The sequence below is a fragment of the Culex quinquefasciatus genome, chromosome 2, assembly GCF_015732765.1.
Source record: "Culex quinquefasciatus strain JHB chromosome 2, VPISU_Cqui_1.0_pri_paternal, whole genome shotgun sequence".
Lineage (NCBI taxonomy): Eukaryota > Metazoa > Arthropoda > Insecta > Diptera > Culicidae > Culex > Culex quinquefasciatus.
In genome coordinates, this window is record NC_051862.1 from 135,565,123 (window position 1) to 135,590,237 (window position 25,115).

A 25,115-nucleotide genomic window follows, 5' to 3' on the forward strand; every position below is an offset into this window, starting at 1 on the left:
CGCTTGCTGCCGAATTTTTACAAACTCAGCTCGTTTTGGGCAGCTCCGATTCTTGGTAGAATGGTCACCGCCGCAATTGAAGCATTTCGCTTCGATGTTCTCGTTGATTGTGTTGCAAGCTTGAGTTTTGTGCTCACCTCCGCAAGTTGCACAACGACTCTTGATGAAACAGTTCCTCCCACCATGTCCAAACTGCAAACAGTTCGAACACTGTGTCACGTCACGGTGCACTGGACGATAACGTTCCCAAGTCACGATGATGTTGAAAATTGCCCGAACTGCTTTCAGCTCAGACGGCGTTGTCGATCCTTTCTCGAGATGAACCAGGTACAGTTGATCACGATACTTGATGTCCTTGTTGTGTCTCGTCATCTTGAAGACTTCGATCACGTTCAACTTAAGAGTTTTGAGCTCTTCTTTCAGCACACTCACATCCATGCCGTACAGGCCTCGGAGGACCTGTTTCATGGGGCGTTTACCTGGATCGTCATGGCTGTAGTATTCAATCTTGGTGTTGTTCAGGAAATCCCGAACGTAGTTGTAATCCTTTCTGGTAGGTAGCAGAATTTTGAGTCCATCAGCACACAAGCGAATGGAAGCTCGTAAAGCACCAGATTTGATAAACCCGGTCAGCCACTTTCGCACCGAATCCGATGACGATGTTTTCACAAAAATGGTTGGCAACTTTTCCCGTCGTTCAAATTCTTCCTTCTCGCTCACGTCCACAGGGAGGGTAGCGAACTGATTTCCAGACGAATTTTGAGCGTCCTTGCTCAAACTGCCTGGCTTTGCAGGTAGCGCTTCAGCATTCTTTAGCTTCTTCAAATCTGCCGATCCTGCTGGTGAGGACCGCCTCTTTTTCTTACCGTGAGGCATTTTTGCACTTTTTAAGCACTTTTCAGGAGCTAATATCCAGGAGTACCTCACATGGGTGGTCTACAAATGATTCCTATCACAAATAAGAATCTTCATCTCTAGAAGATTTCGAGTGAGTTTTTGATTATTTTCAATTTGCACTATTTATATTGTTTGTTGATAGAGAGAAAATAAGGAATTGAAAAAAACACTAGGGTGTGGAAACGTTTTGAAAAAAATGCATAAAAATTGGCAGCTTTACACGGAGGTTTAAAAGTTTTGTTGAAAGTTGTACAACCATTGTAAATTGTCTGATTGCAGGAGTTTGAGTTGAATGCATTAAATTTTTAATGTATTTTTGCGATAATGATCATGGATTATTTTTTCTTACAAAACTCAATAATTTCATCAAATCATCATTGAGCAAAATTTTTAGCATATGCTTGACCATGTTTTTAGCTAATCACAAATATTACCCCACAACATTTTTTTTTTTGAATCAAGTGGTAGGTCAAAAACCTAGAGCTCTGAAATCAAAGCAAATCATTCAAGCAATCTTCGGGAGAGACTTCAATTGTAGGCCCGCTTACGCAAACGACGAACCCGACAGAACGGAAACATCTAAGTTCTTTTCGGCTTTCCCAAAAACTTGCAACGCAATTGCCAGCTTCGAAAAAAAGGAAGTATTTATCGCAGTTTAATGTACCATTACCGGTACTCTCGCGAGCAATCACACATGTTCGTATCATAAATGACTCACTCTCTTTTCCTTCCAAAAGAAAGGAAAAAAAATCTTCGCAAAAAAACAGCATCGTGCCTGCCCCGGAATCGGAACCACTCAAAACGGGGGCGCGTGCCTACAATACAATTAAAATGTTCAAATCTCTTACTCTGTGGTTGAGGTTTTTTTGCTGTTCTCTTTCTTTTCCGATCGCTCTCTTCATACAAAACTGCCGGAGAGCTTATTAAAGTTTATAATTATACCGCTTCCGCCAAATCATAGGTTTTAATGTACGATCAGTTTTACACCATTAAAAGCATCCCGTCTTGTTTCCCATTTTCGTCCGTATTTTTTTTCGTTCGTTCGTTCGTGTTTTCGTTCCTTGCTCTCTGATCTTTCCTTTTGGAGAAGCTTTTCCTTCGTTGCCTCTTGGTTCCAGAACAGCAACACACATACAACATATTACACTTTCCGAACATATCGTTCAACATGCGTTGGGTTGGCCTTTAGGGGAGTTCTTTATGAAATTAATACTTTTGAAAAATTTATTTTTATTGGTTCTTCTTCTTTTTTAAAACAAGTTTTATTAGTTGCCTCAATTCTTGATTCCTTTTTCATAAAAAAAACCTTTCAAACAAGTTTCAAACTTTAGAAAAGTTATTGAAGTTTGAAAATAAAATTGTGATTTTGTCAAGAATTGTTCTTGTTTTGCACTTCGATCGCAGGGAGAAAGAAAGGCAAAAATGAAAATAAAGCGAGAGAAAAAATCGTTTCGTAGCAAATAATCAACCAAAGTTCATCGCGATTTACAGCCACCTTCGTGCTGCTCTTCGGACAAGAGTGAAGAAGCAAGTGGAGTCAGCAAGGGGGAGCCGAGCCCGGTCGTGCCAAGAACAGGAAAATTTTATGTAAAAGCAATGTTTTTCTTTGCACTTTGGGTTCGGGTTGAGCTCTCGCGTGTGCTGCTCCATTCTCGCCTTGGCTGGCTTAAGAGAGCTCTTCAAGTGAGCGAGCCATCAGCTCCAACGGACACACGTTTTGTGTTGCAGCGGCCGGGCAGCATAAATTGCTCGAACGGGAAGCAGTGCAGCATAGTTGGAATAGGGTTGGGTTCATGGTTTGGATAAAAAAAAGCAATTTTAAAACGTAGTAATTCAGTTCAGTAAATATTAGTGAAAATCATTCCTTATGATTATTGAATATACACAATCAGACATTGGTTCAGTTTTGAGCTAATTCAAGCACATATTTTAGTAATGCCCTTATGATTTGGAGAAAAAACATTAGAGATAGCTTAATAAATTATATAAAAAATATATTAATCACGTCTTTGACTTGGTCAAATTTATTAAATCGACAAAAAACGTTTTTACAAGCTATTTTTGGTCTTTTGAAAAAAATTCAAAAAAGAAATAATAAAACTGACCAACAAAATTTACCCAGAAACAAGTGCATTTTGAATTTTTCAAAAATATTTAGGTTGGCCGAATTGTTTTCTTTTTTTTCAAAGTTTGTATGGAGAATTAGTACAGTTTGCAATTTCTGGATTGTATGCAAGGGTTCTGATTGCTTCAGAAAGAATCATTTATTCGCGAGCGAAAGCGACACTAAACTGCTCTAATGCATTTTTACCGTTTGTCACTTCCACACCAATCGCTACTGAATGTTCTCTCTTTTGCTCTCTGTCTCTCTCGAATCGGCTAAAGCAGCGTATGGTTCAGAGAAGCTGATTGCGTTGTGTCGCTCAAAGCTGACTAAAAATAGTCTGCGATCGACTTTGTTATGATCATTTTTAAAATTGCTTACAATCGATGATATCCAAAATATTTTACAATTTTGTTAATAACACAACATTAAAGTCACATTTGTCAGCAATTTCCACATTCAAATTGACGGCAAACGTTGGTAAAAAACGAAACTATTGGCACTACGCCCCCCGGGGCATGGCCTTCCTCTAACGTGGGATTTCTGCTCCAGCGCCTCTGACGAGACAGGAGAAACCGGGACCGACGTTTTACTTCACCATCCGATAGAAGCTCAGTGGATAAGGCGGGAATCGAACCCGCGTCTCATAGCATCATCGGGATCGGCAGCCGAAGCCGCTACCCCTGCGCCACGAGACCCACGTTGGTAGTGATGGCCAAAAGAGCGCCACGCAAGTATTTTGTTAGATTCTCTCCTCTCTGAACATATTCGTTTGTGACTCGGATCGACGGACAAAGTAGGCAAATATATTCACAAAGTATTTGTATCGCTGGGTGAAGCAATTGACGAAGTCGCTGGCAGCTAGCGAGTCATGTTCGCTCACGAAGTTTCGTTCGGTGATGAGTGAGTGATTTTTGATCATTGAACCGGAAATCAGGGCCCTAAATTGTGTGCCATTCGGCCCAGTCTAAATATTTTTGAAAAATTCAAAGTGCTCGTGTTTCTGTGGACTCCTATCCAAGGGTCCAGATTGCTCAAAATCAACCACTCCATTCGCGAGCACAAATAGCAGGCGACGCGATACTGCCCTGATGAATTCCTACCGTTTGTCACTTTCACACCATTCGCTCCCGAACACTCTCTCTTCTACTCTCCTTCTCTCTTTGATCGGCTCAGTCTCCGAACGGCTCAGACAGGCCGAACCTCGCCAATCACTCTGAACTGAAAACAATTTTTCTCTGATGCGCTGCGTTATACTCATTGATTTGGGTTGCCTAAAATCAATGTTATCAATTAAATTGTGCATTTATTTTGATTTCATAACATTATAGACACCATTAAAAGAAACTTCCACCAAGCAAAAATCAAATTGATGGCAAACTGAGGGCGTGAAGACAAAAAGACTGCCGCGCTGGCATTTTGTGAGAATGGCTCTTCGCTGAGCATATTAGTGTGTGAGTATCGTCCAGCGACGGAGTAGGCAAAAATTTTCACGATGTATTTGTTCGCTGAGTGAACAGTTCGGGCCATTCGCTGTCTGCTTGTGAGTCTCATTCTCTCATGAATGCTAGCGGGTTGGAATAGAGGAAAAAATTGTGACGTCAGAAATGAACTCAAGTCACTCAAAGTTCATTTTGTGAGTGACTTTAACAGTTTGGCCTAGTTTGACAGCTACTTTGTCCCCAGTTGTTATGTGGGAGAGAAAAGGAGGCGAATACTTTATGAAAATCATACCTGTCAAAATTCCTAGTCTCAAAATTTTGTCGCGAGTTGCTTTTCTCCTCTATAGAGTAGAAAAGCAACTCACGACAAAATTTTGAGGCTAGGAATTTTGACAGGTATGATTTTCATAAAGTATTCTTAGGATTCTTAGGAAAACTTAGAACAATGGAGCTGTCAAACTAGGCCAAAAAGTTAAAGTCACTCACACAATGAACTTTGAGTGATTTGAGTTCATTTCTGACGTCACGATTTTCTCCTCTATAGGCGACGAATGGATAGGCGATGAATGGTTTCTGTTCATTGAACCGAAAATCAGGACCTTTGCTCCTATCTTATCGAGTAGAGCCTGCGCGATCATTTTTGTCAAAAAAAGATCCACGTGGTTTATGGTTGGTCCCATGAAAATGTCAGTCTTAGTCAATTCTTTTTTTGCTCCCTGATTTTTTAGGGCCAAATATTTAAAATAAAATTTGCAATGGGTTTTTTGAAACTCGCTGGTTTTTAACCATTTGTTCAGCTTTTAAATGACAATGATAAAAAAAGGGCACATAACTTTTGTAAACAATAGTGTATCCCTTTCACTCAAATGACAGTTCACATAGGGTGTGAAAGGGACACACTCTTGTCCAAAAAAGTTTTGTGCCCTAATGAAATGGCAAGCACGAATTGGTCGCAGTGGTTTCAAGGCTTCACAAAAAAAAACGAAAAAACGGCATAACTTTTTTAAAATAATTACCAACTGACTTGATTTTATCTGTCATATTTGAAAAAAAAATCCTTGTGGAATCTTATGTTTTTTAAATTGATATTCTACAGGTACATCATTTTACCAATGTTTTCATCATAGAACTTTTTATGGGAAAATCTGAACCTGCACGAAAAACCCTATTTTGTTTCCCAAGAGAAGGAGGAGGAAAATATCAACGACAGCAATAACAACAAAGGAGCACGTACAGGAAGAAGCCAACAACACCAACCGGGAAGAACCCGTGTAGAAGAGGTGACCAAAAAGGCATCAAGCCGCGAGAAAAGTGGTAAAATAAGAAAAATACGAACAAGAAGCGCTGTGAAAGATGAAACTTCTCTCCATCCGGAGGCAGCATTGGTCAGTCTGCAACAGCAGAATCGATTCGAAACGGTTCCGCACGACGGTTGTTACACGTCCATGCGATGGAGTTTAGAGATTTTTAAACCTCCATGCAAAACGTGCCTGGTGTGGATGCTGTGCCAGAGATGCCAGATGGTATTTTGAAAGGGGGAAATGCGTTGGAGTAATTAATCAAACTCAAATTACTGGAATATGACCACCGCTTACGTAGACTGTGCATTTGTTGCTGACAAATTGGCGAAAGGGGCAATTTGTACTGACGCTGATAACATCATTATCATCTGATCGTTGAGATCTGAAAATGAGATGCTATGTAGATAAATTTAATTATTTTATAAATTGACTTTTCTGTTGTTTTCTAAGGCGCAGAAACCATTCTAAAGGGATTCTAAAAATATCAAAAATGAGCGTAAATTCTAGCATGCCTTAAAAGTACCAAGTCGATGCAATTAAGCTGCTCACCCTTCATATAATAGATAAGGACGTAAAATATTCGGAAAAATCCGAAAGTATGTTCTCAAGGCGAATTTGTCATAAAAATTATTTATTATAGAATAACAAAATCTTCTGTAAAAGCAATCATGCAAAAAAGTTCTTCGATCTGGCTATTTTTTTCTGATGGTTCCTTGGCCGAAATTATCAGACCCAAAACATATATATATTTTTTAATCATAACCCCACGTCATTTCTACCGAATTTAGCTTTGGCTTTACTTTTTTACTTTTTTTCGAATTATGCCGTTTTCGTGGGGGATTGCTAAATAATGATGTCCCATGGCCCAAAACACAAGTTTCTGAGCTTTTATGACGAAAATACAACATTTTCGAACCATAAGCGAACCAAATAAAATAGTAGCTTTGGAAATACAAGCATCTTTAAGGAAATTTACCGTAGAAAAATTTCGTCTAAGCTCAAAGAGACTTTTTGTCATTTCTGAGCTGAGATATTCCTGTTTTATAGAGTAAAAAGTCCGAATTTTCAAAATTCTTGAAATTATGTTTTCATAGCATGCTAATTATGTTCCACGGCGTGGCTGGAGCAAAATATTATAAACCGAGATACCCCATCGGAGATTTATACGTAGAAAGTTGTGTTTTACCGGCCTGAATCAGAAAGTGTAAAAAAAATCGCGATTTTTTAGTATTTGAAGGTTTTTGATTTTGGTACGGATTTTTAACTGACATGGCCTTATAGGTGGTTCGATCATTAAAAAATATTTGATATAACAGATTTGAAGATAAAACACTTACATTTAAAACCCTTTTTAAGGTTTGTAAATCCGTTTTGTTTGTCAAAAGATATTTTCTTTTTTTTTTATTGTTATTTTTTTCTTTATTGGATGTGGACAAAAGCCCCCTTGAGCTGTGGCTGGTTATCGATAAAAGACACTTTCTCAAAAAGGCACAAAACCACATCATCTTATCGCATCAACAAGTATTATAAAGACAATTATATTTAGGCTGATTTTTGAGTGACAAACATGGTCCCAGAGGTTCAAGTTTAATCAAGTTCACATAAAAAATTGATGTTTTTATGGTTGAATATATTTTGACAATAAAAACGAATTTACAACCCCAAAAATGGGTATTAAACAAGGTATTAAAGGTAAGAGATTTCTTTCTGTTGTAAAAAATATATTCTAAAGATCGATGCACCTATAAGGCCAAGCCAGTTAAAAATTAGTAACAAAAATCAAAAACCTTAAATTTAAAAAAAACGCGAGTTTTACCGATAGTTAATTTTTATTTATACAGATTCTGGTTCAGGTTCAGTTCAGTTCAACACTACTTTTTACGTAAAAATCTCCTATGGAGTATCTCAGTTTATTACATTTTGGTCCAGCCACGCAGTGTGTTTTGTAAAAAGTTATGTGCATATGACCATTTCTTTTGTCGATCCCGTTGCGAAAATTGGCTGATAGCCGAAATTTTAACTAAATCCATGCAGTTTAAATTATCGAACTAGTCGTTTAAATCTTAGACTTTTTTTTTAAATCCACAAAATACTGTGAATTTTTAGTTTTTATCAAAACAGGCGGCTTGAATGGCAAACAAAAATATTTCAATAAGAATGTAAGGAAAATCGCCAAAAAATAAAATCTGGAGCTTTTTTTTAAAGGTCCAATGAACAAAATTTGATTTTTTTTTTGTTTTTTGGGTGTTTTCGAAAACCTCTGACTCAATGCGGTATCAAAAAAACCAAAATAACGTCATGATTCGAATTCCCGGACGCTTCGAAACCCGGACACCTCATCTTGTTTTATCAATTATTTGGATATAAGTTCGCATTATGAATGTCAAAACTGTGTTATCCGATGAATTCTAACATCAACTTTCATTTAAAGTTTGTTTGAACGCTGTAGTTAATGTCAAAACAATTAAATAAAATAAAATTATAAGATTTCCAAAAATGTGAAACATTTCACGTGAAATATTTCATAGGCGTCCGAAGCACCGGGAAGGCAAAGCAGAAATTTATGGCTTTGATTTCCTTAAATTTTAGCAAATTTTTATATAAAATATCGATTGTTTTGATGTTAACAGTTTATTTGAGAACTAAAGAATGCCATTCACTAACATTTCAGTCCAAATTTGTGCGATTCATTAGCAAAAACGAGTGTCCGGAATTCGAAGCAAAAGTGTCCGGATTTCGAGTCAGCTTTTATCAGTGTCCGGGATTCGAAGCACAACAAGTCATTTTAATTTTCAAATTATGATGAAAAATGGTTAGAAAAGACATATTTTGTTTGCATTTTCTTAAAACTGACTATTAATACTACATCCTGATGATATTTCTTCATTTCCAACTTATTACATGATTTTTTGTCAGCTATAACGAAAATGATATGCTACTAAGTGTCCGGATTTCGAATCATGACGTTAGCAAAATAAATAATATTTTAATAATAGAATCTTTAAACAAATACTCTATAAATGTTATAACTGAAATTTGAGTTGATCCCGTTTTAACTTTTTTCTGATTATAAAACAAAATTCGTCTGAAGAAGGTTTGAAGGGAATTTCATCCTGCCGCGCTCCAAACTGCTATACTGTAGCTATCTTGAAGATATCTTGTAGAACTCCTGAATCTTTATGCTACTTGCTACCTTTCCCACTGGGAAATCTGATTTGAAATATAAAATGTACTGAAGAGCTAAATATTTCATTCTGTGCAACAGTTAAGTTTCCTGTTAAGTTTCCAAAAATCTGAATGATCATGTAAACATAACAAAAAGCTAGGAAAAGAGGAAAATTTAACTTTATTTAATGCAATATTCAAATTTCTGTTTATTTATTTTTATTGAAAGTTGTGCCTAAGAGACATAGTCTTCAATTTGCGCTCTCTTAAAAAAAAGATTGATTAAGTTTTAACAAAAGAACTGATTTTGAAACCTAAAAGGAAACTTGAGCAGATCCCATACAAGTTCAAGTCGCTCAACCACATCCAGCAACTGTCCACAGCATCCCACTCACCTAGCAGCACTGCTGCTGCTGTTCCCCCTGAAGTCACTGCTGATCTCCATCAGCAGAATCCTTCGCTCCACACAGCATCCCAGTCATCCCAACCATCCACACACACGCACACAATGGACAATGGGCTAACTTCTTCTGTGCGCAACACCCAAACGAAGAACTGAGCTGGAACGGGCGATCGGCGACGAACCCGGGAACCGGTTTTCCCTTTTATTTCACACCAGTTTATTCAATTTGGTCGAGGTGTCGTTTTTAACAGATTTCAAACGATTAATTCTCGCTCTCCGCTTTGGGCCACGACCAAAAACAGTCCAAGCAGCGTTGAATTGCATGCCGCGGCCGTAAAGGTTCCCTTTTTTGTTCTGTTCTGTTCTGTTCAGCTCTCTGCTTCTCGGAGCTTTGGGTTAGTTTCGGCTTTTATTCATGAGACGAGAGCTGACTTTTTTTTCTTGTGCCTTCGCTGAAGAGATGAGAATCGTTCAATATACGCTCTATTCAACCGAAACGGAGTGGATCACACAAAAGATCGCATTCTCGGGAAAATCACCAATCGAAAGTGTTACTTTGATAAATGTAGTCAAAAATGTTCGACGTAATTTAAATAAGCATGTATTTCCATCTATTCCGTTATTCGATTTCACCTTCTGGGAACAAGTGTTAGTACCGTAAAACGGGGTGACTTTGATAGCCGGGGTGACTTTGATAGGTTTGCGATTTTTCCGCAAAATGAAGAGTACATTTAAAATACGTAAGGGATGGTTCAGAAACATACTGACCGTGGTAGAGAAGTGTTCAAAGTACCTCAAAAAGAACTTTTCATAAATTTTTGAAAGGTTTATAAAGTTAGTTAACTATAGTTAAGAAAATGTTGATGGAAGTCATTATTTTAAACTTCTCAAAGTGTCATGATTTTCTCAATGATCATGATTTTTAATCGGAAAACGGAATGCATTTTCGGTTTCTTTGGACAATTTTCCGCTAGGAGAAGGTTAAATAAATTTGTAAATAATAAATAATATGTGTTTTTGAAACACAGTTAAAAAAAGACTCAAAATTTATAGGCATTTTCAGTTGAACAAATTTCATGTAAAATGTGAAAACTTGTGATTCGTGCTTCGAGTTCAGTATAAAATGCAATATAAATCGATAATTTTATAAACAAAACTAGTTTTAACAAATTTCAGGCAAAATTCCGACTTTTTATTAATTTTACCTAAAATTTATATGTATTTTGTTAAAAAGCTTATAAAATTAGTTAACTTAACAAAAACATTGATTTTTTTCTTACAAACTGTAGAGTCGAGGCGTGACCAAACCATTATAGGCCATGCTCCCCTATATTGTCATGCTTTAAGAGAGTTTGACAGCAGGCGAGAGTGAGTGCGTCATTGAATGAGAGCGTGAGTTACCGGCGCGTTGTTTGACAAGTGCTCAGTTCGGATTCTACAATTGGCGCAGCCGGTAGCAAAAACTTTGCTCCTGATTTTGTGTGGTTCAATATTTTTTTTTGCGGTAAATTAAAAAAAATGGGGTGAAAAGTAAAGAAATCGTGCAGGCTGGGAGAGAAGAGGTGTGAGTAAGTATTCTTCTTGCTTTTGTCTTGGTTTGGGTAACGTTTTGAGCGGCAACTTAACGAGAAAGTTTGCCATCATCAGATATGGTGAAAGTGTTTGTTGCGTAATCCTAGGGTCTGCCATTTTATGTGGAGTACGTACTTGCCAAGAACGGTCACGAAAAGTTGCAAATGGCGGCAGCGAATGCAAGCCAGATAGGGAGAAGAAAAGCCTCAAATCGTTTCCTCTACTTTGTGCTGCTGTTCGTATTGTTATTTCGTGACCCTTTTTATTGTACGATCAGTTCCTTACTGGACTCGGTCGTTGCAAACGACCGTCAAAATAAGCGGCGGGTCAGATGCGGGATAACAAATGTCAGAACCCCTCTCACTTCGTCTCTCTATCCAGCTGCTGCTTTGTTGACAAACAAACGGAGCACGTGGTCGCATGGCGGCCATAACTATTTTTGATATTGAAGAAGTGGTTACAGATAAAAAAAATTCAGCCATCATTTTATATTGAATCGAAAATTTAACACCAATTGGGCACCCATAGGCCTATCCAAGACCGTTTCCAACGACCGCGAAAAGATGCTAGAAAATCCAGCTATCAGCTAAATCCTCAATATCTGAAGAAAATTAGACAGTTATGACGATTCTTGCAATTCTTTTAAAATTCCTTTTCTGCCAGAAAGGACAGGGAAATTCCGAAGTTTTGACTAGAGAAAAGAATGGTAATTGGTGTGTTCTTCAATCGGGGTTGTTGTCCTTGTTGCTGTTAAGTGACGTCATGAGAATTACAGATCGTCTAGTGATGGACTGGCCAACATTATCATGTGTTGTCATGTTATTCCCGATTTTGAAAGTAGAATGATTAGTTGGGTTTGCCGTTCTCTGAACGAAACAAATAAAATAAAATAACAAATGCCCAGTTGAAAGCCGAAACTACGACAAGGTATGAATTGATTCTAAAGACAAAAGGCGAGTCCGACGAAAGTCGTAGCGCTAGGACAAAAGGCGAGTCCGACGAAAGTCGTAGCGCTAGGACAAAAGGCGAGTCCGACGAAAGTCGTAGCGCTAGGACAAAAGGCAAGTCCGACGAAAGTCGTAGCGCTGAGGAAAAAGGCGAGTCCGACGACAGTCGTAGCGCTGAGGAACAGGCGAGTCCGACAAAGTCGTAGCGCTGAGGAAAAAGGCGAGTCCGACGAAAGTCGTAGCGCTGAGGAAAAAGGCGAGTCCGACAAAGTCGTAGCGCTGAGGAAAAAGGCGAGTCCGACGAAAGTCGTAGCGCTGAGACAAAAGGCGAGTCCGACGAAAGTCGTAGCGCTGAGGAAAAAGGCGAGTCCAACGAAAGTCGTAGCGCTGAGGAAAAAAGCGAGTCCGACGAATGTCGTAGCGCTGAGGAAAAAGGCTAGTCCGGCGAAAGCCGTTGCGAGCAATGGAAAGTTGAACAAATCGAAGGGGTGCTAAGATCACAAGTATGGATCGAATTTAATTGAATGAAAATTAATTATTCAATGATAAATAAATGATCAGGATAAGCCAGTATTTCAACACCCAATAGAAGAGAATGGGTGTGTGTGAAAGAAGAAGAGAGAAAGAGATATTTGACGGACTTTGACGTTTAGAAGGCGGAATGACAGTCACGGCAGGATTCTCGCAGAGTTCTAGTAGAGCTGGATATTCTGACAACACTCTTGAAAGGATTTCACAATTCTAGCAAGATTCTTGGAGTTCCAGCGCTGCTAGAATATTTCGTGACTGAGAATCGGGAAAGAAAGAACATGCGATTCAAAGCACAAAGGTGGAGTAAAGAAGGTGAATGGTGCTCTTTTCAATAATACAGAGAAATAAATTGCATATGAAGGATTGAACGATAGTTACAAAATTATTACTGATGGTCAGGTAATTGCTAACTGTCACAGAGATAAACTAAGAACATAATTGTTTGTGTGTAATCAACTACTGGTAATGGTTTTGGTACATTTCCACCTTAATTTTTTTAAAGGATCGTTGAGTGGCTTAAATTAGTGCGTTAGTTCCAAGTTCGTCCAGTCCATGGATTTCTGCAATTGAGTGTGAAGTGTTGCGATTTTAATAACGCTATGTGTGTTTTTTTCAATAGAAACTGACTTTATTTATGTTGTGGTTATAGTGGCATAGAGTAATGCACTCACAATAATGCAAGCCATGATGGGGCATACCTCTGAGATACAAGCCAACCTCAGAGTAAATCTTCAAAGAGCCAGACTGCAGAGATTCAAGCAATAAACAAGAGTGGGGATCCAATCAAAGACAGCATAATCAGCTCATTGAAAATTTCATGTAGGATAAAACCGAATACGCTAACAGTTTATTCATGAAAACCAAGGTATAACAGTTCTTGTTAAATATGTTGCCTGACAGTCAAAAATAAAACTAGCTAGAAGTCGTATGATGAACAACTTTTACGAGAAAGAGAAAGCAGATTTCTGATGAATACATTCATTAAACATCTATCTCAAGTGCGCAAGTAAGGGATCCTTAAGGGTATATATGTTTGTAGGGTGGTTTTGCACTCAATGTTAGAGGGAGAGGTAGAGCCCTAGGAAACACCTCGAAAGGTATGGCGGGTTGATTGTAACAATTCTGGGCTTAGCTGATTCTGGGTTCAGCTCACTAAGCCGCGAAGGCCTCCAATCCAAAGGTCGGGGATGGAACCATGACTCAAGCGATTTTGATTTTTTCGTTCATATTCAGCTTTTCAAGTATTTCTATTTTCTTTTCTTTGGGAGCAGATGGGAATCGAACCCAGGACCATTCGCTTAAAGAGCAAACACCGTATTTCATCACGGGTTGTGATGAATCAAAAAAAAGCTAGAAAGATAAATTTTAGTTGATTGTGAAATAAATTAAGAAACATTTTTGTTGTTGAGTAAAGACACATTTAGTTGGATTATCTGAATATCTTAAAATATTAAATTGCGATGTAGTGAAAATGTATCATAAGAAATTAATCATGTTTTAAATATGAGAGATTCATTGTTATAAAATAGTGCTTGGTTTAGAAAAGGCAATTGGATCAATTAGTTAGTTAGTTGTCTTTATTAACGATAAATTAATCTTTATATTATATTTATTAGCTCTGCAAGATTTCAAGATTATCCCGACGGGGGAATTATGAATTAAAAATGAAGGCCAAGTCGATGATTCTAACAATTAAGATTTAAAAAAAAATCTCATATTGTTTTGAAGACAGCTGCATAAATCGGCATGATTAGACTATGTTTACAAATGATGTATTCGTTCTATGCTATGCATTTGGAATCAATTTTGTTTAGAAGGTTTGTAGAATCTGAATAAATAACAGCTTGAATTATTTGAAGAACTGCAGATAAAAAAAAAATAGTGGCACGACTGGCAGGAACTTAACTCTCTTTCACAATCGCTGTGTTGAAATTGGCTGAGTTAAAACAATTTTCAGTTTATTGATTTGGTTATCAACTTGACTTGGCTTTCACAAAAAAAAAATCTCCCTATGATCTATGGCGAGTCAAAAATATAATTTGTGCGAGCTCAATTATTTAACCCTGCAGTGATCATATCAGTACAGGTGATAAAGGCAACCCTAATTTTTTCAGATTTCATTAGGTAGGAAAAGATGTACAATTGATAAATGTAATCAAAACTAACAACGAGACTAACAAGTTAATACGACAGGTTGTGTCTAGATCACTTTCTAATATGTTTTTTTACTGTTATTATTATTATTGATATTTTACTATTTAAAAGGCAAACTGAATAAGCAACTTGCAATTATCATAGACTAAAGCATCGCAGTGTAACAAAGTAATGCTTGCTGATCAAGTGGATTTTTTTTTCTTATTTTTGTTTGAGTAGAGAAGGGATTGTAGAGTCGAGGCGTGACCAAACCATTATAGGCCATGCTCCCCTATATTGTCATGCTTTAAGAGAGTTTGACAGCAGGCGAGAGTGAGTGCGTCATTGAATGAGAGCGTGAGTTACCGGCGCGTTGTTTGACAAGTGCTCAGTTCGGATTCTACACAAACTATATCAGCTACTTTAGTGATGGTACATTTAACGTACAAATAAAGTTTGAACATCTTAAATATGATTTTAACAAGAAAAACTATGACTATCAAAGTCACCCCGGAATTAAAACTAAGAATTATTAACGTAACTATTTTTCTAAACACTATTGAAAAAACTTTTTTTCCAAAATAGTGCATGGACTTTGTGTAGCCTACCCCAGTACATGTTTTAAAAATAATAATCTTGAGAAAAACCTTACCTGTTGAAAAATATTCTAAAAACAAATTGAAATCCTATCAAAGTCACCCCGGTTTACGGTATTTACAAGTATTTTGTTTACAAAACATTTGAAAAATAGTTCAAACTACAGTAAGTCATCTTCAACTATGTTAACGGAGTTCATTTACGAAAAACCTAATCAATCTATAAATATTAAAACTGGTTTTGATGACTGTTGAAATGCAATGTTTCCCTAGAAGCACTTTTTAATGAATTGATTGTATAAATCTGGGTGATGAATAGAGAGAATGCGTAACGTGATTTTCGAATGATGCCACTCTGTTTAGATCTAAAAAGTAGGAGGCTGTTCAAGCACAAGCATGACTTTTTTCTTACTGGTAAATGAGCTGTTTTATAATCAGTAGTATGTGTTTTATTTTGTCTAGTTTTTGAAATTGTTTGCTGGAAAATTAAGTGTGTTTTCAAGTTATCGGTTAGAAGAGGGTTTTTTTTATGGGTGACGAAGAACTGCGGTGAGAGTGTCATTCTGCGATGTCGTAGATAAATTCTCTGGCTGATTTGGAATGCTGCAGCTCTTCCTGGTCTAGCGAAAAAACATCGCTAATTCTAGCGCAGCTGATCCAATAAACAGAGAAGATTTTCAGAGTGCCAGATATATCTGAAAATGCATTTTTTTTTTTCAAATGTAAGCCAGAATAAAGATTTACCGTTCTCTGTTCCAGATTTTGATAGATTTTTCCAGATTTTAAATTTTCTGCTAATTTTGAACAACTTTTTGATCAAAATAAACGAGTTGAATGCAAAACTCGAAAAATTAAGCAAATTTTTAATTTGATCAAAATGTAAATTCAATCTTTTGGAGAGTCAAAAATCATTCAAGCAATTTGAATTCAACAAAGTTTTGAGTTAATTCATAGCACACAATGGTCAGACAGCAGTTTTTTCCCAACTGAAACAAATCCGATCGGTCTCGTTAATACAACAGTTGACTGACAATGCGGTTTCAAAACACCCAAAAAGTAAAAATCGAAAATTTCGTTTTCAAAGAAAATCTAGAACTTTTTCTACAACTCCTGTGCACTGCACAATGGTCCGAAACCGAAATCTAGCGTGACAAAATTGATATCGGCCACACGTTAAGATTTAGAGCTATGGTGTCTTCGGGACAAATGATCATGGTCAATAGGGGCGTCTTTTGATATGGTGGACATTAGGGTGGTCCAAATTTTAGGATGACTCAGAATTTTTATTTTGGAGGAATGACGAGATAACGCTTCGTAGTCTTGAGAAAAGCTTTATCTTCAAACGGGAAGTTTTTAGAGCCATTTTTGAGATGTAGGTAAACTGCCCCTGATCGCATAAATGTCCCATATGCATTTTCATCGATTTCGAGTTATTGATGCAGTTTGGTTCAAAATTGTGTGCTCTTTCGAAAGAGCATATAACATCCAGTACTTTGTTCTAGAAATCAGGAGGAAATCCAGTTTTTTCGCGAACACGTAGCCTTATGTATGGGACAAACTTCAAATGCATTTTTCTCAGCTTGCTGTTTTTGCATATGGGACATTTATGCGAACATGGGCAGTAAAGGTGCTTATGAAAAAATGAGTTTTTTTAATTTATCAACTCAGGCTCATGTCGTAGCGTGTTGGTTAGGGTGGTTCAAATCCGGGCTTTTTTTAGGCTACCCCCTGAAATTCAATATTGACCCATCACTAGGCTAAATTCCAAATTTGAGCTCATTCTGACCACGGGAACCCCTCCCTCCAATCGCTTGAAGTTTGTATGGGAAAAATCGTCAAAATGTATGGAGAAAAGCAACTGTTTTGCTTTTTTACCTGTGGAAGGCGCCATAATCATCCGATTCTTACCATTTCTCAAATGTAGAACCTTCATTAAATTTAGAACAACTTTCCCGAAGACACCATATTTTTAGGATTTTTTCCCGCGAAGTTATTAGCGCCCAAAACTGACCATTTTTGCGCGGCCAGCTGTAAGGGGCTACCTAACAACGATGTTTAATTCCAATTCGTACACGCACGTGCTCTCGCTCAGGTTCTAACTCTCTCACGAGATCGCTCGCCTGCTTGCATGCCTGCCTGTTTACCTACAAGCGCGCGCTCTGTTTCTCTGCTTGGACTTTTGTCGTCGTCGTCGTTTTCGTTTGCCGTCCGCTGCGCTGCGTTCCTGGCATATTTATTATATTTTTCAACTAAAATAACAGGTTTGATTTGAGATATATTTAGCATATGAATTTTTATATTATGTCCAATTAAAAAACTGCACTGAAAAAAATATAATTTAAAGAAAATACAGCTTAGCAAATGTCAGGTGAACAGGGTTTGTTTGTTTTTCCAACCATTACAAGCAGTTGTTCGTAAATGCTAAATAAACATAATAATAATTCAATCATTTTAAAAAAAATCTTCATCTAATACAAATTTTGTTACTTTAGGTAGTTTGCTTTAACAAAAATATATTTTATTACAAATCAATACAAATTTAGGCAATTTTACAATTATTGCTGCAAATTTTCATTCATACTCTCTAAAATTATTATTTTTTGTGCTGTCTGGAAATTTCTTTCTGTGTTCCTCGATCACCTGTAACAAATATTGCAAATTTTCTTTATTTTTGTCAGTTTAAATATTTAAAAAAAATACTCAATAATAACAGATGTCGATTCATGGATGAACTGATTCATCGACATTTTTATTCTCTCTCACACGCTCTGATAATATGATATCTGATGATATCGTTAATCACATATGTTGTTCTAAATTTAATGAAGGTTCTACATTTGAGAAATGGAAAGAATCGGATGATTATGGCGCCTTCCACAGGTAAAAAAGCAAAACAGTTGCTTTTCTCCATACATTTTGACGATTTTTCCCATACAAACTTCAAGCGATTGGAGGGAGGGGTTCCCGTGTTCAGAATGAGCTCAAATTTGGAATTTAGCCTAGTGATGGGACAATCCTTGATTTCAGGGGGTAGCCCAAAAAAAGCCCGGATTTGAACCACCCTAGTGTTGGGGTCTTCTAGACATTTGTAGAGCTTATCGAAACACACATTTATCTTCCAAGAGAGCGAAAATCGGACCTTTTTAACGTAAGTTGTAGCCAAAATATGACGAAAAAGACGCCATTTTGAAATGTGAATAACTTGAAAATGTGGTGGAATTAGAACTCGCTCTTTTAAGCATCTGAAAGTACAAATTCTAGAGTACATTTGCTGAAAATATCTCGGAGGTCTTTTTTGTTTGACTCGTCTAATCTCAATTTGAAAATGAGCATTTTTAAATTGTTTTTTTTTACCCATAACTTTTGATACAATTGACCAAAATTCGTTTTTTAAGAATAAAAATCTTCATTTTGACAAGCTCTACAATTGTTTAGAAGTGCACAAAAACGTACAGAATCATCCAGTGGTTGTAATAGAAGAAACAAGCTTTTACTGAAATATTTCAGGAAATAATTTAATTATTTTGTTGGCTTTACCCTCGGCTTCACCGCTTAACAAAAGTCGCCATCAATATATCACTTGCGCTAACGTTTTCATAGTGCGTAAGATATGAAATGGCTTCCAACTACCAGCAACGTGTTCTTTTACACATTAGTTAGTCACTCACTTGAAAAATAATCCCAAACATGTAATTAATTAGCAAGCGCTATCAAAAAAACAAACGCGCCGAGTCACTTGACGTTTATACCTATTCAAATCGAAGGCTGAAGAGAATCAAACGAGAGGCGAAGGCAAATAAAGAACAATGGGTGGCTACCAACAATCACCAGCAGCGCCTGTTGGAGTGAGCTAGTGATGCCAGGAAACTTTCTCTTAAAATGCAACTTTTCGTGAGCATTTCATCATAATTGGCTTAAAATTTCATCATAATTGGCAGCACTAAGCAGACCCAAAAGAGCGCTGGAAGAAAAGAGAACTGAGCTGAAAATAGAAAAATGGGTGTTGCCCAATGCATTCCCGTCTGATTAGAATACATTTGGGAAATATTTTTTTAAATGCTTGTAGAAGGAATAGAATAACTTTTAGTAAAAGTGAAAATAAACAGAAATGTTCACAAAAAGTTGCTTTATTCGTGGGTGTACTTGGTTTTAGTAAATTTCAAGGAACACTCCAGATTATCCAGTATCATTCAAACACGACCGCTTATTAGGCTTAAAATGTGTATATTTCCCCTTACTTTCGAAATCGGGGACATCAAGAGGAATGGAGGCATTTCCTCTTCTAATATCACAACTCAGGGGGACATCCGCTGCAGCATACCCAGTCACGACGTTCTAGCAGGATTCTAGCAGGGTTCTCACAGAGCTGGATTTTCTTACAGCATTCTAGCAAAAATGTTCCACCGTTCTAGCAGGATTCTGGCAGAACCAGCTCTGTTAGAATATTTCGTGACTGGGTAGGTTTGAGCGAGGTGACACACCCCATCCAAAACTCCCAGAAGCCAATCGTCGAACCGTTCCACCTTCGCCATCTTGTTGACGTCGTCGGTCGAGGTGTTCATTCATTTTTTTTTTTTCTCATAACTTATTTTTATTAGGTCCTTTTAGGTGCTGCGACCAGGTTAGGACCGAGGAGCGATAATACAAAAAATAATAAAAAGAAGATGATCATTTTCCCGCGCCATGTGTCAACAAGTGTGCGATCACATCAATCTGTTCCTCGGGTGTCTTGCACTGCCTCAAGCGAACTCTATATTCACGATAAATGGTCCACAGCTCGGACTCGCTGTACAGCTTCCGTTCGCCTGGTTGGTCCTTCGGGGTTGCACCGGCGCCGGCGCCAGTATTCACTGTGTTCATTCATTAATTTATTGAAACAGTTCATCAGGAACCAGGAAATTTATGTTACGTACTTGAGCTTAAAAAGAAAAATAGCATTGCTATCGAATTTCCAGAGAATCGCTCAAAAGAGACACTCATAAAAGAGCAGACGGGAACGGAAAGCGGAGGAGAAATAATGTATACAAAAAGAAATTAAATTTATCTTCCAAGCGGACAGTTCTCTATTAACCGGGAATCCTTTTGAATAATGAAAGAACGGAAAATGAATAAAAAATACACACACACACACGCCAACATATTTTTCTTCCCAGCTCAATCCGGCACACAAAAGCATACTTTTTTTTATTCATCTTTAGCAGCTTAGCTCTTTCTTTCTTCACACCTCGTCGTCGTCGTCGTCGCACACCCGTTGATTACTTCTTGTTGAGCGCGTTCCGATTGGGATTGCCCAGGCCGGCCCGGTTGTTGGGTCGATTCCCGCCACCGCCGCCGCCGCCGCCACCACCTCCACCCTGTCCCCCACCGAAGGTGTTCCGATTGTTGGCATTGTTGCGCTGACCACCGCCGGGACCACCGCGGCCACCCTGCTGTCCCATGCCGCCACCTCCGCCCTGGTTGCGGCCCCCACCGCCGCCGCCGCCCTTGTTCAGCTCCGTCCGGTTCCGCGACTTGGCCTGGACGTCCTCCTTCACCATGTCGATCACCTCGTCCGGAATGCGCAGATACTTGATGGTGCTGCCGCGGATGTAACACTCGGGCATTCGCCAAAACTTATCACCGTCCTGGGTCGCGACGAAAAAGTGGAGATCGCGTCAAGCAATAATGTTGGAATAATGAGGAGGGAAGGAATACAGAGAAAAAATCACGCGTGAATTAATGTGTGTGATTCAGGGATTGCCAATTTGGGATACAATAAAAATACACGGTAGAGTGGTTCATGAAAGTCTAAAAATTGTTTTTTTAACATAATAAAAACAAATATCAAAAGCACGATGCTCTTGAAATTCTAAATCCTTCATCCACTTTAGCGATTCCAAGTATTTGAAGAGGTAATTTAAACTTTTTTAGCAGATCATTTAAAGAATTAGCTGAAAAATCGGTAAAAAGGGATAAGGGAAAATCTCCACGGTATCCCCAAATTAGTTTCACTTTATGAACCACTCTAATAAAAAAAATCAAGATCCCTCTGGCTTGCCAGCGGGATTCAACCACCAAAATTGCTGGAATTGGATAAGGGGGAAACTGGGGAAGGGTTTCGTTCTCACCTTTGATGTGCAGATGACCTCGCGAAGATTGATGTTCATCCAGGTGTCGCAGCTCACCAAGTGACCGTTGTATGTTTCGCCATTTTTGAGCTCCACCAGCTTTAAAGTTTTACAAAGAGAACGAGAAAAAGAAGAAGAAAATGTGCGATTTGAAAAGGATGGAAGTGTCCAACAAATGAAAATCAGATATCACGCTAAGAATTCCCTATTGAAAAACGCCTTCGTTGGGACCTGCAAGAATGTCTTCGTTTGGTGATTATTGGTGCCCCCGAGGCGTTGAGTGATTTGGAGAAGGAATTTCAAGCAACGAACCCGAATTGTTTAGATGAAATTGTGCACAGAAAAATGTGGGTTTAAATTGCATTGAACACATTTTTTCATATAAAACCAAATAAAATACCTTTGCGCTCAAATTGATAACGAGCATGTTTGGCCTTATTTACTGAGTAAAGGCTTTAAAATCAAACGAAACTAAACTTTTTCACAAAACCTCTCTCGCAGCCATGTCAGGTATACAGATAAATCTGTATTTTACAGATTGTTCGATCTTAAAAAAACAAAAATATCTGTATACAGATGATTTTAAATAATTTTATTCAAAAATTTCAACAATTAAGGTGGTAGATGGTATCTTTCACTTTTGGGGCAATGACTGTCAATGATGGTTCTGAATTCAGGGTCCAGAAATAGTAAATAGAAATGAAAAAATAATCACTATATGTAAAATGCTTCTACAAAAAACACAAAGAAATCAATTTTTTGATTGAAACATTCTGAATCAAGATTTGAATGATTTTCTAAAACAAACATGGCCTCCAAATGACCGATCGGGAATGATGCCATTCAGAGCCTTAATTAATTGAATTATGTTTTAATGTCATTAAAAACCTTAAATCTGCTATTATTTTTTTTCTCTAGCTTCAAATAAATATACAGATAAAATATGAATTTATGTTTAAGCAAAATACAGATCCCCATAAAATAATCTGGCATCGTTGCTCTCACGTATACGTTATACGTATAACATGGCTAAGGCCTTTATCAAAGAGAGCGATACCAAGAGATTTGGGATGAATCAATGATAAGAGATTATTGTTGGTTACACAGAAAAAAATCATGGTAATATTACATCTGGAAAGGGGTACATCTTTTATGTCAGAAAAAAGCTGTAATTTTACCTCTAGAAATGTGTAATTTACCACTTTACCACCTTTTCAGTCTAAATTGAGGTAAAATTACATCATAAAAGAGGTAATATTCAACCTTCCAAAATTACAGCTTCCAAATTTACATTATTTTTTACTGTGTACTCTCACGGGAAACAAGTGTTAACAACGAAATTTTGTTCGCTTTTGCCTCCCTCTTTAAGGCTGGTACAAATATTTTTAAAAGTTTTTGTCACCCCCCCCCTTCAAAATTGGCCCGAAAAATCAGGAGGCAAAAAAAATATTTTTACAATAAACTTCAAAATTTCAATGAAAATTCAAGTGCAACCAGCTGAAATCAAATTAAAATACATTCTCCTGCGTTTAAAATCATTTTTAGCATGTTTGGATTTATTAAAAAATCTAAAGATTTTTTGAAAATTTTCGATGCAAAATCTTTTTTTCGATACAATTTTTGTTTTTGTCAGATCTTAGATTTTTTGAAAACTAATGATTGCAAAACAATTGAACTAGTGTAAAATGCATTTTAAAACACTTTTTTCATTTAAATGTGAAGACTATGGCTTGTTATTTAAATTTTTATATTTTTTTTATTTTTTTGCCCCCCCCCTTGACCTCGGCCAGGACCGAGGGACAAAAACTTTTTTAAATATTTGCATCGGCCTAATAAAAAAATAAAAAAGTTACTCAATCCACCTTTAGGTGGTTGGCGCCTTCCTCGCATTCATAATGTGATTACACTACACAGCCTCAAGTGTACAAATAACACTTATTTTTATCAAAATATCTTAGATCCGGCCTCAAAAAAGTGTATTAAAAACACTAAGGTACTTATAATGTTTGATAGGATTGTCAGATCTTTTTTTTGGGCTCGTTGGAAAGATCTTTTGATTGCCTATCTAACGATGGGTCGCATGGTTGATCCGGACAACTTTTTCATCAAATTTTTTGAGGATCCGGCCTCAAAAATGTATAAATAACACTTAAGTGCTCATAACTATTGATGGGGTTGTCAGATCTTCAATCTTTTGAACGCGTTGGAAAGGTTCGCGTTCAAATACCATTCTAACAATATATAGCATGACGGGTTTTCTCGCAAAATCCACTCTTTTTACAATCTTCCGAAGTTTAGCTTAAATCGTTTTTTTAGCATAACTTTTGAAGTACTTTTATAAACTTCATAATATTAACTAGGGTCTTGTGGGACCCCAAGAAGGATCGGTCTAAATCGGTTCAGCCAGTCCGGAGATAATCGTGTGCATATTTTTCGGTGCACGGACCAACAGACATACAGTCATCCCACATATTCGGAACACCCATAAATTCGGAACACTTTTGTGATAAATTGTCAATAACAAGCCAAATGCAGCTTTTCTGTCGACCCTACTATTTTTAGGACCTTCATTTGGACATTCTCTTACTATTTCACTAGTAAAAGTAGTACTTTTTGAACAAAAAACCTCATTACAAGACTATTTTGTCCAGAGCGGCGAAACACTGTCTCCAAATTGCCTGTTCCATGATTGTGGGATGTTATTGTGCCTCCCACAATTGTGGAACACCTGAATTTAACTGATATTTTCACAAAAAAAGTTATCAGACCATGGTTAAAACATCACTAAGCATGAGTTTCATTGGTTTCAGTGTGTGAAGTCATTATTTTGTTACAAATATGTACTCCTGGAGAGATCCAAAGTTTGTTTACATCCGTAAGAAAAAAGTGTTCCAAATTTTGATTTCAAGGGTCAAAGTTTTTCTTCAAAAACTTGATATACAAGTTAAATTTTGCAGTTGTTCGATACAGCATTCGAAAGATCGCATGAAAGGCTTTCAAATGAAGGTAAAAGCGAATCATTAAGTTCAATTACCGATCTGTAATCTGTTCCGAATATGAGGGATGACTGTACACACGCACAGACATTTTTTCAGAATTTGATTCTGAGTCGATAGGTATACGTGAAGTTAGGTCTACGAGTTCGAATAAAGAAGTTCATTTTCGAGTGATTTTATAGCCTTTCCTCATTTAGGTGAGGAAGGCAAAAAACTCTAGAATAATTCTTTCGCCATACTGAACATGCTTGTGAACAATGATGATTTCATTGTATGTTACATTACTTTAGTGCTAAAGAAATGACTGAAAAGTTCGGAATAACTAAAAGATAGGAGATTGTTGAAGATCTAAAGATTTCCTGCAATAATCCGAAAATCTTTCCTAGCCGGCGTTCATTACAAATAAAACATTGCATCACTTACCATAGGATGGCTCTGGGCCGTTTTGAGAAGAGATAAGGGTAACTATAAAAAAGGAAAATTAGTGACTGAACAACGATATTGGTGACTGCTTAGTTCTTACCATAATATCTAATTTTATTAGAAATTTTAAATCAAATTTCTAAAATACTCCGATGCTAATTCCATGCACAGCTTTGCTAGCTGTTTGTAAACAAAAAACGTTTTCGCGATGTGCGGCACTACTTGACAGACGTCAGTTTGGGTGGAACAGCTGGAAATCGAAACAAAATACCAGTGGCGCGCAACCAGGTTTGAACATTAAATCTGAACTTTTTGGATGAAGAGCATTGTCTTAGAAATCTATAAGGCTTTCTAGTCAGAAATTCACCAACACATTCAAAGTATGTTTACATTACAGCTGGACGTTTGTTTGCATCAGGTTTCCTATCTCTTTCTAGCAAAAGTTTTTTGTCAAGCGAATTCTAGCTGGGTTTTTTGACTGACCGCTCGATATGTCAG

General features: G+C 37.3%; 1 protein-coding gene across 1 annotated transcript; it reads right to left on the reverse strand.

Moving 5' to 3' along the window:
* Nucleotides 1-20,229: 20,229 nt before the first annotated feature.
* LOC6038612 (sm-like protein LSM4) lies at nt 20,230-24,859 on the reverse strand. Its single transcript, XM_038251448.1, has 4 exons — nt 24,718-24,859; nt 24,618-24,659; nt 21,199-21,297; nt 20,230-20,715 (listed from the first exon to the last, which is right to left on the reverse strand). The coding sequence occupies exons 1-4, from the start codon at nt 24,718-24,720 to the stop codon at nt 20,347-20,349; spliced, it is 513 nt and encodes a 170-aa protein (XP_038107376.1). The 5' UTR covers nt 24,721-24,859; the 3' UTR covers nt 20,230-20,346.
* Nucleotides 24,860-25,115: the final 256 nt, after the last annotated feature.

Bases quoted from the DNA above. Each gene is read 5' to 3' on its own strand.
- LOC6038612 (XM_038251448.1), bottom strand. The intron at 21,298-24,617 runs GTAAGTGATGCA...AAAACTTTAAAG, and splicing joins CGGCCCAGAGCCATCCTATG to CTGGTGGAGCTCAAAAATGG. The intron at 20,716-21,198 runs GTGAGAACGAAA...GTCGCGACCCAG, and splicing joins AGGTCATCTGCACATCAAAG to GACGGTGATAAGTTTTGGCG.